This window comes from Microtus pennsylvanicus, chromosome 4, assembly GCF_037038515.1.
Source record: "Microtus pennsylvanicus isolate mMicPen1 chromosome 4, mMicPen1.hap1, whole genome shotgun sequence".
Classification (NCBI taxonomy): domain Eukaryota; kingdom Metazoa; phylum Chordata; class Mammalia; order Rodentia; family Cricetidae; genus Microtus; species Microtus pennsylvanicus.
In genome coordinates, this window is record NC_134582.1 from 82,450,339 (window position 1) to 82,465,424 (window position 15,086).

The 15,086-nt window shown below is 44.2% G+C and overlaps 1 protein-coding gene across 4 annotated transcripts in view; it reads right to left on the reverse strand.

The window, feature by feature from the left end:
* Window positions 1-10,560: 10,560 nt before the first annotated feature.
* Spin1 (spindlin 1) overlaps window positions 10,561-15,086 on the reverse strand; it is a 50,920-nt gene continuing 46,394 nt past the window's right edge. For all 4 annotated transcript variants that reach the window (XM_075969659.1, XM_075969660.1, XM_075969661.1 and 1 more), the window contains one exon: window positions 10,561-14,158. In XM_075969659.1, coding sequence (XP_075825774.1) covers window positions 13,959-14,158 — 200 coding nt within the window. In that variant the 3' untranslated portion in view covers window positions 10,561-13,958. The remainder of the gene's footprint in view (window positions 14,159-15,086) is intronic.

The window sequence follows — 15,086 nt, forward strand, 5'->3', positions numbered from 1 at the left end:
CTGGTTCTAGTTGGAAAGGTTTTGTTTCCCATGGAAAGTTTTGCTTGTCTTCTTGGGAAGTTTTGTCTGTCTATTTTTCTCAAAAGTTGTGTCTCCCTGTTTTGTTGGAAAGTTTTGTCTTTGTTTTCTGGTGTGTTTGTAAGTTTTGTTGCAAGCATGGAGCTGAGACAGAAATACGTCAGATATTTTTGCTGCTTTTGAGTGGCAGCTGCCAGTGACCACGGGGCTGCATGTATGGTCGGGGCTCAGAATTTCTCTCTGAGCTCTCTGATCACTGGATTCAGATTAGCAGGAAGGAGTTTGGGTGTCTTTCTGGTGTAGATAATATTAAACTTGTTTCATACTATTCTATTTCGTGTGAAGGCTGGATCTAGAGTTGATTTGTGGCTCTTCCTTCACTAGAGCCAAACATATTTATTAATTTTCTTTCTTAAGCCTTTGCCATCCTTGATTCTGGGCCATTTCCAGGGAACCTGGGTATGGACCTGGCCAGTATTTGATTAAAGCCTGGTTCAAATTTGGCTTTACACACTGCAGTGGTCTTATTCTCAATCAGTGAAGTACACGGCGGTGAAGGAAACCAGCAGATAGGACCCAAGAATATGCCATTTTGGTACTCTGTTTAATTTTGCATTGGAAGCACTTGGAAAACAGCAAACATAGATTTCCTCTGCACTTCCCCGTAGCTGCCTGGAGGCGGGCTTGCTGAGGGACTGGACTGCCATTAACAGAGACTCATCAACCAGAGAAGATGGACTTTCACAGGCCCCAGACAAACTGGCAGAGCCTCCTCAATCTCCTGTGTATTCCTCCAAGGACCTGCTGATCTCCAGCAAGTGAACTGCGCCCGTCTTTCCCCCACGGGGGCAGCTCTCATCACACCCACGGGTAGTCACTTTCCTGTTCCCACACCAACAGTTAATAACGTGGTTTTTCTCCCAGGCACCTGCCAAGTGTCAGCTGACTCAGGAGCCACCATGGAATGTCTGTCCGGCCTGAGTCTGGAAGCCTTCAGCTTCTCTCCCCCACCATCGGCCAAGTCATCTACATGAAGGATAGTACTCTACACTGCCTGGGTGCACACCCTGAGGAGTCCCCCGAGGAGCTTCAGTGGCCTGTGTTGAGACACGGAGGGGTCTTGCCTTTCTATGTAGAAACAAACTTCAAGCCACCAAGATGGCTCCGTGGCTTAAGCTGTTTGTGGTTAAGATCTAAGCCTGACCACCTGAGTTCAACCTCCTGATCTTAGTAGAAGGAGCAATCTTACTCCCAAGTTGTCTTCTGGCCCCAGTATGCAAATCATGGCATGCACGCGTGTGCGCGCGCGCACACACACACAAATAACAATAAATAAAATAAAAATTAAAGTTCAGGACTTAAAGAGTCAGAGCCCCAAGCAAAGCTTCAAGTCTACTGATTAGGCAGAAGGACAAACACTTAAGCAAAGTCAAATGCAGGCATGAGGACAAGAACCAACAGCTGTAGACAGGGTCTAGGGGCTGTCAGAGTTACACTGTTGAAAGGTTCTCTATCAACCAAGGCTGAGGGAGAATTTTAAAGTGTTGGTTTTATTTCCTTACAGGAAGATGCTGGGCTTTTGTTGTTGTTTTAGGTTTATTTCCGTCTTATTTGTGTCTCTTTGTTGTACAAATACCGCGAGAAGTCAGAAGAGAGCACTGGCTGTCCCAGAGCCGGAGTTACACAGGCAGCTGTGAGCCATGCGGTGCGGGTGTTTGAAAAGGAACTCTAGTCCTCTGCCAGAGCAGGGAGGCTGAGCCATTTCTCTAAGCCCACAATTTTTTTTTCTTTAGGTGAAATTATAAGGTGATTCACGAACAGGGCGGTATCCAAGGGGAAAATGTGGTTACTATAAACCTTGAACCAAAACAACTTTTAAAAATCAAAGTAATTTTGCTATTCAAGGTCCCAGAAAGAGACCCGAGCATGTTCACTGGATGGCTTAATCATCCTGCGATATTTTCAGGGAGTGTTCTTTGTGTGTGTAGTTTCTGTGTGGGTGAGTCTCCAGCGAGCTGTGTCAAAACTGGTGACTCAGCCAGACATAGGTGGTGAGGGTATGGGACTCTTCCCTTCCCACATTTGCCTGTTTCTAGTCTTTCTGTCTGAACTAATCTCCAGATTGCCTTCCAGGCCAGAGAATCAAAAATGAAGCAAGCCGAGGACACTGCTCAGTCGGCAGAGGGCTTGCTTGTCCTACATGCACAGGGCCCCGAGTTTCATCCCATTCTCTTTATAAGCCAGGTATGGTGGCATGTTCCCGTAATCCCAGGACTTGGGAGGTGGAGGCAGCAGGATCAGTTCAAAGTGAGTGAGGCCAGCCTGGGCTTTGTGAGACCTTACTGAGGAAAAAACTGAAGAGGGGGAGGTATTTTGAACATTGTATGAAAGAAAAGAGCCAGAGGGAAGAATGTGACTTAATATTCAGTGGCCAGAGGGGTCCAGGCAACAAACTTGAAAGGCTCCCTCTCATCTCAGCACTGAATAAAACAGAAATAGCCGGAAGTCTTTTACTGTTGGCACAGCCTGTCTGGTGTTGGTCACATGGGCTTAGCCAGGGATCTTTGATGCTGTTCCATGATGGTTCGCGGTCCTTCTGGAAATAGGAAGGACACAGACAACTGGAAGGGATTGAGAGGAGCTGTAAGCAATTTACATTTTGCATGCAGAGTCCTGACTTAAGCTAAAGTTCCTGAAGGAGAGGCTGGATGGCAGGGAGGGGACGAGGACCGAAGTGGGAGCATCCTTCCTAAGGGACAGTATAGCTCAGCTCAGAGACCTCATGTGCTGTGGAGAGCCAGGTACTCCAAGCAAAGGAGTTCTTTGGAATGGCAGGAAGGAACAGACTCATCCCTTCCCCACTCCCAGGATATCTGCCTTGCCCTGGGCTGGTGTGAGCCCAGAAAGAGCTCGGTCAAGGGTGCCCAGAGAGCTGGACAATTTAGATAAAGTCCCACTTCTTAAGGTCACGGCTGACTAGACTACTCCAAGGCAGCCAGTCTTGAAGGGGACCTTCCTGAGACTGGCCCAGAGACACACTGCTGTGATCTGCTCCAATCCCATCTTCCCTCTCCGCTAACGTCGGAGTAGGAGTCAGGATAGGTCAGTTCACAAACTTCTGCCAGGCTTTGCCTACCCTGCAGGATGGCAGGGAATGGGTTTGACGCCGGCATGACTCTCACCTCTTACCCTGCCACTGAGCTCTCATTGTTTCTAAGCAATTTTATGGTCAAGACGGAAAAGTATACAAAGAGAAAATAGTTAATTTATTCTGATATTTCCAATTTCAAAACCTAAGGTATTTAAAATTCAGACCTAAAATTACAGGTTTATCAAAATTTTTTGGTCTTCTGAATGACTTCTGTATTTTGTTTTCTTCCCCACCGAAGGTTCTGACTACGCTTTTCTCCAGGTATGTTTCCAGGCAAATCTAATAAAACTAAGTAGGAACTGAGATTTGTGATTTTGTCATTAGGATCCATTTGGCTGATGATCAAAACAGTGTTTATGAGAAAGCTTGGTAGTCTATATCCTCAAAGTCATCTCTTTTGGCCTCTTATTGACTCCTGTCTCTATGGGTAGGCTTTGCTATTTAGCTTAATAGCTGCAAGTAAGTATATATGAGGATTTTTAAATTATGTTTTCTGCACTTTTTGATGACTATTTTTTCTAAAGAGCATAAAATTGTTGATAATAATCTCCTATTAAAATACTTTAGCCATGATTGGACTCCCTTCTTAAATTGTTTCTGTATTCCTTTAGAATTATGGGTGAGAGAGGATGACTGCAGGTGCCAGGAGCGGCCAGGGTCCTATGAGACACCTGGTGACGGTGCTGGGAAACCAAACTCGATTCTTGTACAACACCACGAGCTGTTACCCACTAGCCATTTCTCCGGCCCCACCCTCTTTCCCCACTGCAGCAGCTGGGGATTGAACCCGGATCCCACAGGTGAGGAAGCCGCCTACCCTGAGGTCCTTGGTATGCCGAGCAGACTGTTCAGCCTCCACAGTCCTTGGGTGCCACCGTGTCTGCCTATGGCCTCTTATCAACCTAGCCTGGCTTTCATTAAGACCTGTGCCAGTCCCAAGTGTCTTTCTGCTCTTTGGGGCTTAAGGTCTTGTGTTCCTATTGAAAGTTATAGACCATAAATCTTGATGAAAAAATATTTGCTAAAATCAAGGTATATTGCAGCTTTTGTGATTGATTTTTCTTTTAGCAGCGTATCAAAGAACACATTTTCAAAAGGCTGAACTTTAAAGGTTGGGTAGCTTTTATGACCAATTCCTGTAACAGACACAGAGGACTTGAGAAGCATTCTACCTCATGGTGGCTGACTCTTCTGGGTTGGCTGCTTTGAACTTGTGTCTTGAAATATGACCTTGGTTCCATCAGTTTGATGACAGGCCACAGCTTCCACAGGGATAAAAACTGTTGCCCTGCTGTCAGGCTTGTATAGCAAGAGCCTCTCCTGTTCAGTCACCAGTCAGCTGTAGACGCCCTTCTAACTTTTCCAGGGCTCATCACAGATGCTTGTTCTCACCAAACGTGCTCCCCTTTCCAGCTCAGCCAGGCCTTCTGCTCCTTCACATATTTAATATACATTAGCTGACTTTCTAAATAGTTTTCAAATGTTAAATATATCTCACTTGATTGTATACCTTAGCCTTTCTCCAAGCCATTGCTCATGGTTTTACCTCCACTATTCCTAGGGATATTGGCCTACAGTTTTCTTTTTTTTTTTTTAAATAATGTTTTGTTTGGATTTGGTATAACTGGCTTCACAGAATCAAGAAATGTATTCAGTTCTCATTAACGAACCATCTGAGGTAAATGTGTAATTCTTTATTCTTCCTGTCAGTTCTAGACCAAAAGGATCTAGACAGAGTCGTCCCGTCAATAGACCCGAAGCCTTTTCTTCCCAGTCCTCTTCATCTTCCAGAAACTCATCAAGAAAGAGTTCTGCAAACAGTTTCCCTGGGATGTCTAACCTGGGTATCTGACAGGACAAATGCATCAAGACCTGAGAGGACAACCCCCAACCATCAGGTCTGGAGCTGATCCTGACTCAGGTCAGGTCTAAGCCACCACACTTCTTTCTCCAGTGTAAAGAAAATATGAAAACAGCCTTGGTTCTCCGAAGTCCCTATAACGGCTTTTCCCCTCAGGATGTATTAACCTTTTTGCAGTGAGTTTCAGATCAAGCTGGCATCTCCACAAGTGGGAGCGCTAAGAAGGACGAGGCTAAGCAGGGTAGTGCATCAGAATCCCTGTACAAAGGAGAGGCCGAGGCAGGGTGGGGTAGAGTGAGAACTTACATGCAAAAGCAGGTAGTGGTGTTCAGTCACCTTGAATATGGCACCCAGCCAAACACACACCCCGGCACTTCATTCTTCTGACCCACTTGGACACAGTAAAACCAGAGTGGTTTAAAAGGATAAGGAAACACGCGCCAGCAAGCTGGCTTGGTGGATGAAACGGCTTGCCACACACACATGAAGACCTGAGTGAGGAACCCTAGAACCTATGAAAGCTGGTTGCCGCTGGGTACGGTAGTGGGCGGCACATCTGTAATCCATGCTGGGGGAATGCAGATGGGTGGGTCCCAGAAGCTTGCTGCCAACCAGCCTAAGAAAACAGTAAATTCTACATTTAGTGAGATGATGTATCAAAACACAAAGACGGACAGTAAGGTGGGTTAAGTGAGAATGTCCCCCATAGACTCTAACATATGAATACTCACTCTAGTCAGTGACACTGTGTGGGTGAGTTTAAGAGGTGTGGCCTTGCTGGATGAAGTATGTCAATTGGGGGGAGGGGGGCTTTGAGGTTTAAAACACACGCCCAATTCCAACTTACCCCTCTTTGCTTGTGGTTCAAGATATAAACCTTGTTAGTTCAGTTGCCATGCCTACCTGCTGCCGCCCCACCATGATGTGATGGACTCTTAAGTCTGGAACCCTAAGCCCAAATAAAGCCCCTCCTTCTACAGGCTGCCTTCACTTTATCACAGCAACAGGAACAGAGCACTGTCGGGAATGCCTGAGCATGCAGGTGTGGAGGGCTCTGCTACCTTGCACCAGGAAGTGGTTGACTGCTGCCAGCACAGCTCAACGGGCCATCTATCCAGCTTGAAAGGCAGCAGTGTTGAGAGCTATGTGGGCTCTGGAGGCCTGGCTCAAGAGGTTTCAGATGGGGGGGGGAGGGGACAACATTAGCAACAGGCTGAGACCACTCTTGTGATATTTTGGCAAAGAAAGTGGCTTCTTTCTGCCTTTGTCCTGAGAACATGCCCAAGGCTAAATTTAAAAATAACGGAGTAACCTTTTCAGTGGAGAAGAGCTCAAGACAGCCTCATATTGACCGTCACATGGTTATTGGTAATCATTCTTATGCAAATCTATAATGAAAAATAGCAAACAGGACAGAAAAAGAAAATGTAAAATGAACAGACCAAGGAGAAAAAGATCACCAGAAATTTAATGCTGCACCGAGGCTTGTGCTGAAGGAGGTAAGGGATTAAGATGCCCAACATGTGACAGCAGCTGTGGCTCAGTGGGCAGAGTGCTTGCCATCACATCCCTGGTTTGAGTATCAACACCATAGAAACCTGGCATATTGGTGCACATTGGGGATCCCAGCACTAACGAGGTGAAGGCAAGAGGATCAAGGTTGTCCTTAGCAATATATTTGTGTTCAAAGCCAGACTAGAATATATCAAGCATTGACTGTCTCAAAAGAACAAAGTCCCCTCAAATCATGCAAGAAACAATCTCAGAAGCCATTTCTGCTCACTGCCTCTGAGGGAAAATGGTGTTACACTTTGTCAGTTCACATTTATCTGTGGGACAAAAAGTAATCTTCAACATTCAAGTTGAAAATTCACAATGGAGACCTAGCAAGAATAGCCGTATTTATTTTGTTCCATTAAATTTTTTTTAATTTCTAATAATTTATTTTAGTGCACTGGTGTAAGATGTCAGAGTTCCTGGAACTGGAGGTACAGACAGTTCTGAGCTTCTATGTGAGTCCTGAGAACTGAATCCAAGTCTTCTAGAAAAGCCCATTAAGATTTTAAGTGAATAAAACTATTTGCATATGCCTGACCTTTGGGAGAGAGCACTAGTAAGGGATGTAGCTCAGTTGGCAGGGCACCTGAATGTGATAGCAACACTCGTATTCTACCACAGGAGGTAGTTTGAGGTCGTCTGAGAATTGGAGGTGAGGGATAGGGGTATACAAAGTGAAAAGGAGAGAATGAATAAACCAAAGCAGCAAACAAAACAGTTTTAGCATCTGAAGAGCACTGAAGTCACACAGGGAGACCATCAAGACGGCTCAGTGGGAAGGTCCTGGCTGACAAATCTGACACCTGACTTCAGTGTGAGGTCAGGACTAACTCCCACAAACTGTCTGACACCATGCACATGGCTGCTGAAGACTTGGAGGACATTAACATCTGAAACTCTACCCTAAGCAAGTCTCAACAGTTCCAGCTGTGCTTTCTAAACCATGAAACTGTTAATCCTCCTGAGAGGCAATCTACTGTCTTCTCTTGCAAGGACCAAACATTTGCTGCTGCTGCTGCTGCTGCTACCCGCATACATGGTTCACATGACCAAGCCCCAGGGGAAGAATATGGCAGTTTTACAATTACACCTCAGAATTTTAAAATTAAAAAAAAAAATAAGCACTTGAGGTATCCATTAAATTAGAAAGAGACTGTAACAAAGCGGCTAGTTTTCCAGTTGGGAAGAGAAGAGCCACAACAAATGCATACCATTCATGTTCAGCCATCAACGTCCAATCTAAGGTAAATGTTGACTCAGGGAATTTTCTTCTAGGAGCTTCTAGGAGCACAAACTTTCAAACCTCTGCGAGGATGAGCTATTTGGAATCTACCAGAGGGCTGACACAATGGATCAAGGGGGATGCCGTGCTCTTGTGCCACACCTGGAGGAAAGCGGCTCTCCTCTAGAGGTCAGAATGACACTCTGAAAGGCTTCGGCCTCTAGCCAGGTGCCCCCACTGTCAGCTTCCACAACTACCTGTGGCACAAGAGTACCTCCCCTGCCCCCACTAAAAACAAAACTAAAGGACAGGTTCCTGGTAAAGAGCACACACCCAGAGTTAACACAGCACCAAGACAAACTGCAAGAACAAGCTGCAGGTGCTGTCCCTCTTCCCGGCTGTCCCAGTGAATGCCAAACCTTACAAAGTCCAAATTCAGGGCAAGAAATTTCAATGCTATTTTGCAGGTTTGAATCTGTATATGAAGACAATTCAGAAGGCTGCACCCCAATCCTGAGTCATCAGCAAAGTTGTCTATGTGAATTTCGAGGTTTAATAATAGCCCCCAACCCTTTCTCATCAGTTCCAATGCATAAAAAGAACTCTAAAGTCATGTATACAATGGGCCACTCTTACTCTAATAGACTTTGGGTAGTTCATGCAGTACCTAAAACCTAGTTCTCTGAGGAAGTACAAAGTGAAAGGAGCTACGACATTTCAACACTCAGCTGAGCAAGCCTACTCAACTACTGTGACAGCCAACGGATGTCAGGACATGCAGGTAGAGGATTGTTCATGCTGGGCTGGCAGGGACAATGATATCTCACTCGACTAAGTAGAAAACACATCATTTTAAGGCAATCTTAGGTGTCGAGAAAATATCAGACCCACCTGCTACATGGTTTACTAAATCCAATCTTCAAAGGCAGCTGTCAATGTGGAATGGCTGCTTCTCTGAAACACTGCAGGCTGGAAACTGGTGTAGGACATAGGACAAACCACTCAGCATAAAAATTAGTACGAGAAGGCAAAGCCTGGGCCTAAGAAATTCACTTCTAATCATATGATATAAAAACAACACTGGACTAGGTATGGTGGTACATGCCTGCAATCACAGAACTCAGGAGGTGGAAGCAGGGGGATTAGGAGTTTGGGACCAACCTGAGCTACATGAGAGAGTCAAAAGGGGGGGGGGCTGGAAAGATAATTTGGTCTGGAAAGTGTCTGGCGCAGGACTTCAGTCTGGATTTCCAGAACACATGGCCGGCTAGCCTAGTTGAACTGGTGACTGCAAAGCTCTTCTGTTTCAAACAGAACATGAAATCAAGATACACCCACCTGATTCCTACCTCCAGGTGCACCCCCACTAACAAGTACACACAGAACACACACAAACCCAACTGAAGAACACACACAAACCCACCCGGAGAGCAAACGGATAAAAAGCAACTTTGGAACAAGTTCTTAATAATATAGAGAAACAAAGGCCTGGATTCTAGAGACCAAGACAACTTTAAATTAAGTTCAAAATACTTTTTTTGCCAGGGTGGTGGTGACTCATACCTTTAAGCTCCGCATCTAGGAAGACAGTCATGAATTTAAGGCCAGCCTGGGCTAAAGCGAATCTTTGCCTCAAAATACAGACATACACATATGCATCAATTCATGTGTCTACAAAAAGACGCTTTAGAGGATATCATACTACTGATGACTGAAGTGGTTGGCATTGAGAGAGAAACAAAACAGGCTAAGTCTGCACGCCCCTAAAATCCTGACACAGCCCCCATGCCTGTCCTGCCTTCGGAAAGGACTACTGGTAACGAAATGACAAAACAAGCTATCAGCGAGGCCCTTTCTAAGGATCCATTCAAGTCTTAGTGTCAAATGATTTCACCACCAGGTTTTAGCTGCACCAAGAGAAGAAGGGAGAACAAGACTCCAAGTTTCCCACAGGGTCACAGTTTACTCAAACACAGACGTGATTTTCACTGCCCTTCGGTACCCAACCTGCAGACTAAACTGTTCCTTTTTCCAGAAAACATTTACTGAGTTGCACCTTCAGTACACATCAGTGAGCCATGTGCCTTCAGCAAGGAAAGTTATGAAAGCCAGACTGAATCCCAAAGCCCATTACTTTCTCTCACTGCAGTTCCCCCACCCAAGAGCCTGGCAGGCCTGACCCTCAGCCACGCAGTAAGCACTGTGGCTATGGCAGCATCAAGTCCTGAAGCCACCAAGTACCAACTATTCTAACAGCAGAGGAATGCATGGATTTCCCCAACCACGCCATAAACACGAGTTACGTTTGTCAGAATTAGTAAGAGACATTTAAAAAAAAAAAAAACCTATTTAAGAACATTATTAATTCTCTACTTAGTATGAATTAAAATCACCAAGAGACAGACACAGGTAATAAAGGCATCTTGTACTACCAAGTCTCACTGACTGGTATTTAAATATAAATGAAAGCACTATAGTCAGTAATCAAAGGATGGGGAGGTTAGAAAATATTCAAGACACATTACTGAGTTCTATGTATAGTAAATGTTTTAAGTTTAAAGTCACAATTAACTAACATTTCTCATTAATATCACTTAGGTGCACGGAATGCTGACAACTTCCTTCCACTGACTGGACTACTGTCACTGTTTGAGCAAACGTACATTTCCTTCTGTTGCTGTCAAGCCTGACATTGCCATGTGTGGAAACGCCATCTGACTTCAGAAAGAGATTCAACACAGCAGCACAAAGTTCAGTCAGAAGTTGCACATAAAGGGTTTATTTTGAATGTTTTGAGGAAGGATAGAGTTACATCATAATTATAAAAATTACTTACAGAATTAACAGTTGTACTGTGTATACTTCTAAATGCAGAGAACAGGGAACTGTCTACACGTTGTATAAAATAAAGTTAAAATTAAAAATGAATTCAAGCTCAAAATAATGAGGTCATTTATCTAGTTTTAAACGTGAACACGAAGACCTCTGAACTCTACTCATTCATCCGAACTGCACCAATGAAGGAGAATACACAGAGTGCAGCATTCCCAAGGAACACAGAAATTTCAACCATGATTATTTTGAGTAATTTTTCCTGTGTCATCTTTGGAGGACTCTCATCTCTTGGACAATCAGCATAAGTGTTTTCAGGCACTACAATCTGTGACAATCAGCGCAGTCTTCTTTCTAATGGGTCAACAGTGTTCAGAGATTCAGGCCCAATGCACTTCGGGGTTTGGCACATAAAACAAGAAAAGAAATGAAATCTGGCTTAGAAGCAACTGTGATTTTTAGAGCGTGCACAGTCCCTTCGAATGCTGTGTGACATATACAACTGGAATCACCTTCTGTCGGCGCTACGACTGCTTCACCAGTGCGTCTTTACCCTACAACCACTAGAACAGCACAGTAAGCAAATATACAGGAAACCAAAAGCAAATCCAAAGAAAGAAAGAAAGAAAGAACCTAAGTCTCTTTAACATGCAATTTTACTTAGTTACATTGAACATTCTACTTAGAAGAGAGCATGCAAAAAAGGATGGTCTGCTTTAAGGTTCTTCTCTGAAGTTTACGTGGCAGCCTGACGTCACATACGCACGCACACACGATACGATACTAGAGCAGGTAAGTGAGGAAGGCCAATAAATTTTATACACAGATTCACGCCTTGTGTTGCCACAAGCCCCATAATTTTGGAAATTAATGTTGAACTCCTAAATGAGGAATCAACATTCAGATACCAGAACAATGCAAGCAATGCATGCAGATCTGAACTGTGAGCCTAAGGGAAGCCCGAGGTGGCAGGCTCAGGAGGAGAGTGGTGGAAGCCACCAAAAGAGAAGAGTGGGGGAGGGATGGAAAAACAATAAAAATACAAACAAACAAACAAAAACCTTCCCCTTCCCTCAGCCTCACGTAAAGGCAATAAATAGAATAGTGATCAAAGTTATCAACATCATCATGTTGTATTCCTCTGGACCAGGAGTTCACGGGTAACCAAACTAATGTGGGCTGCTTGCAGAAAACCACAATGCAATCATCAGATAATGGCAGACACGTCTAAACAGATCCAGCCCTCGGGACATTTCGAAATGAACATTCCTTTCCAGTCACCACGCTATGTTCTGCACTGTCAGTCCATGCAGGACACACGCACCCACTTGTGGCACAGATGTCAGTATGCGCCCTAGGAGTCAGACTCAGCTCAGATTCACATGCACGACGACACCCGGTCACATACGCTAGAAGCACTGAAGACTAGGGTATATCACACTGCATTGAGAAGCTTGTCCCTGGGTCCCTTTGGGAAAACACTGAGCACAGGGTGATTGCAGCCAGGGACAGAACTGAGGTACTGTGTTAACATGGTGAGCAGCTGTGACCATCCAGAAGCATGAGGTTGTTAGCCTCTGTGAAGACTACATGGGTATCCAGTAACCATGCTCCTTGAATCATGGAATGATTTCTTACATCAGGAAGAGCCCCAACAAGGTAGCAGACCTATACTAGGCCAAAGCTCTGGTGTGTGCTTGACAGTATCCACACCTGTCCAGGCACAGAAAGGACTTTCAATCTCTACAAGAGACTGGTTTTACAAATCATCTCTCTCCCAGCTGACAGGTCACTGGGGATCTTCCAAAACAAGCGAGACCAAGCAGATGTTAGGTGAGTCAATCAACCACATTTTCAGTTCCATCTCAGCTTCAAACAACCTTACAGAACAAATCACAAATGCACCCAGTGGCCAAGAGCTGCTATTCACCCACAAGCCAGCTAGCATGACAGCCTTCCACCATAACATATAATGCACATGCAAAGCCCAGGGCCACAGAGGGAATAAACCCGCATGAACAGCACACCTGGAGCAAGAACAGACACCGCCACAACAGGGTCAAGGCAAGAAGCCATATTTGTCCAACATTCACTGGAGAGGGAAGGGCCAGGAGGAAGAAGAGCAGGAAGGGAAGGGGAGAAGAGGCCTTCTGACCACAATCATATATCAACAGTAACAGTAATAAAAACTAAAAAGCCCCAGAGAACTTAGCAGAAGGCAACAGTGCCATACTTTAAAACTCACATTTCTAATACCAATGTACTGTTTTTGCAGGAATTTACCACATATACAAACCACTGTTATATTGTTGCCTTCTAAATCCATGTACTAAAATCCTGATGACTGGAAGCATACAAATAGACCAATGTGCCGTCCACAAGCACATTGACATTGTTCCATGTGAACCAAGGACCTGGGCTTTATTTTAAAAGTACTTACGATTAAAGAGTAACAACAGCAACAACAACAATAATAATAATAATAAAAAAGGAAACAAGAAACAAACGAAACATAGAAAACAAAGCTTCAAATTGAAGGCAGCCTTTTACCCAGATTTCTTAACAGTTTACTAAATTCTACTGTGGGTTGTTGACGGTTTATGGCTAATTTATACCTGGACTCATAGCTAAAAGCCTCCAGATTAAAATGGTACTCTGAATTCTGACCTTTGAAACAACCTAATGTCCCTGTGTGCTTTCCGTGCCCAAATTTAATTTTAAACAAAGCCATATTATAAATACGACTGACTTGGGTCAAGCACTCCTGTTGAACTGGAGAAAACATTATCACTCCCCCCACACACACACTCCACAAGGAAAGGAGTGCCAGCGGTGAGTGCCTGTGTGTGTGTATAATATATACATAGGCACACAGATGCAGATCTAGACAGGTAGCTATAGATACATAATCTCTCAAAAAAGGCAGTAACAAAAATAACAAACTATGCTTGCATTGTGGCAGCAGAATAAGACAGTGTGTCAAAGTGATGGGGAAAATGGTTACAACTTATCCAGATTTAAATGACTATAATACTAGCTTAACTTTTACCACCTTGCTTGTAACCCCCAACAGACAGCCTTCTTGTAAGGGGGAGGACCCCCCTCACATAGATGCCTTGAAGAGGGAGGACTCCCCTCATAGATGCCTTGTGTTCGAATCAGTCTGCACTATTCAGAACAACACCAGCTCCGCTGGTGGAGATTGTGGGTTCGCAGGGACATCTAAGCTTTCATTAAACTGGAAAGCAATCAAGTCTTTATGTCTACAAATTATACATTTAATAGTTCCACAAATTTGGCAAAGCTTGTGATGACATCTAGGACGTTTTCACCAAATCGTAGACGTAAATATGGAAGTCATCATCAAACTTGATGAAATAGACAGAGGGTTTGGCCTCTACTTGGTGGATGACCATGCCAGTCCTTTTCGAGCCATCTTCTTTGGCATATTCCACTTGCTTGCCTACCAGGCTGTCCACAACTTCTCCTGGCTCCCTTTCTGCTGGAGGCGAATCATCTGTATTTAAAAGGAAAAAAAAATAGTCAATATTTAGATATATCACTGCATTTAGCAACAAATATAAAACTTAAGATATCCTGAGTTCATCACGATCTGGTCAACACTTTCTTAAAGGGTCACTCTCTAAATATTTCAGGCACATGGTCAACATCCCAATTAGTCATCTATGAGAACGCACCAAAATGGCCAAGGCAGTCCAGAAATTAATAGCTGAGATGTACTTTAGCAAAACACCACTCACATGGTTTACTGAACCTCATCCAGACAGATATATGAATGATTTTAAAATTATAACCCAAACTCCTTGGGATCAAATTAAATTATAACTGCAATTTTCTAAAATTAAGCTTAAATGGCTTTGAAATTGACTTTCCTGCAGGGCTTCCTGAGAACATGCTGCTCGCTTAAAATGTTGAGGCATCACTGGGGTTTACCTGTGAGTCTGAAAGCTCCTTCTCCTCAACTTCAATGTATTCTAACCATCTTCCACGCAGTTTCAGAATAATAGAAATAAAACCTCCACACTTTACAAGCAAGCACTAGGTGAACTCCACCCAGACCAGGAAAACAGAACAACAGATCTCTGAGGACGGCCCAGGTACCTGTACCATCCATCCACAAGAGCCTCAGGTTGCAGTTACCTCTGGGAAAACACAGAATGACAACAAGCCACCACTAACCAAAACAAAACAAAGGGGGGTTGGGACACAAAGCAATCACTAGACATTTTAAAGCACTCCTTAGAGGTTCAGAGAAGAGCCACGCTTTTAGAGAAGCAGATGGGCTTCAGGCTGGCCAGATCTCAGGTGAGCAAACAGTCTCTGTGACCTCGGCATGGCTGAGGTACAGAAGTCTACTAACACAGCTTCCTAGTGTGGTGTATGTAGCATGTCTACATTAACATCTCCCCTCCAACTACAGCAAG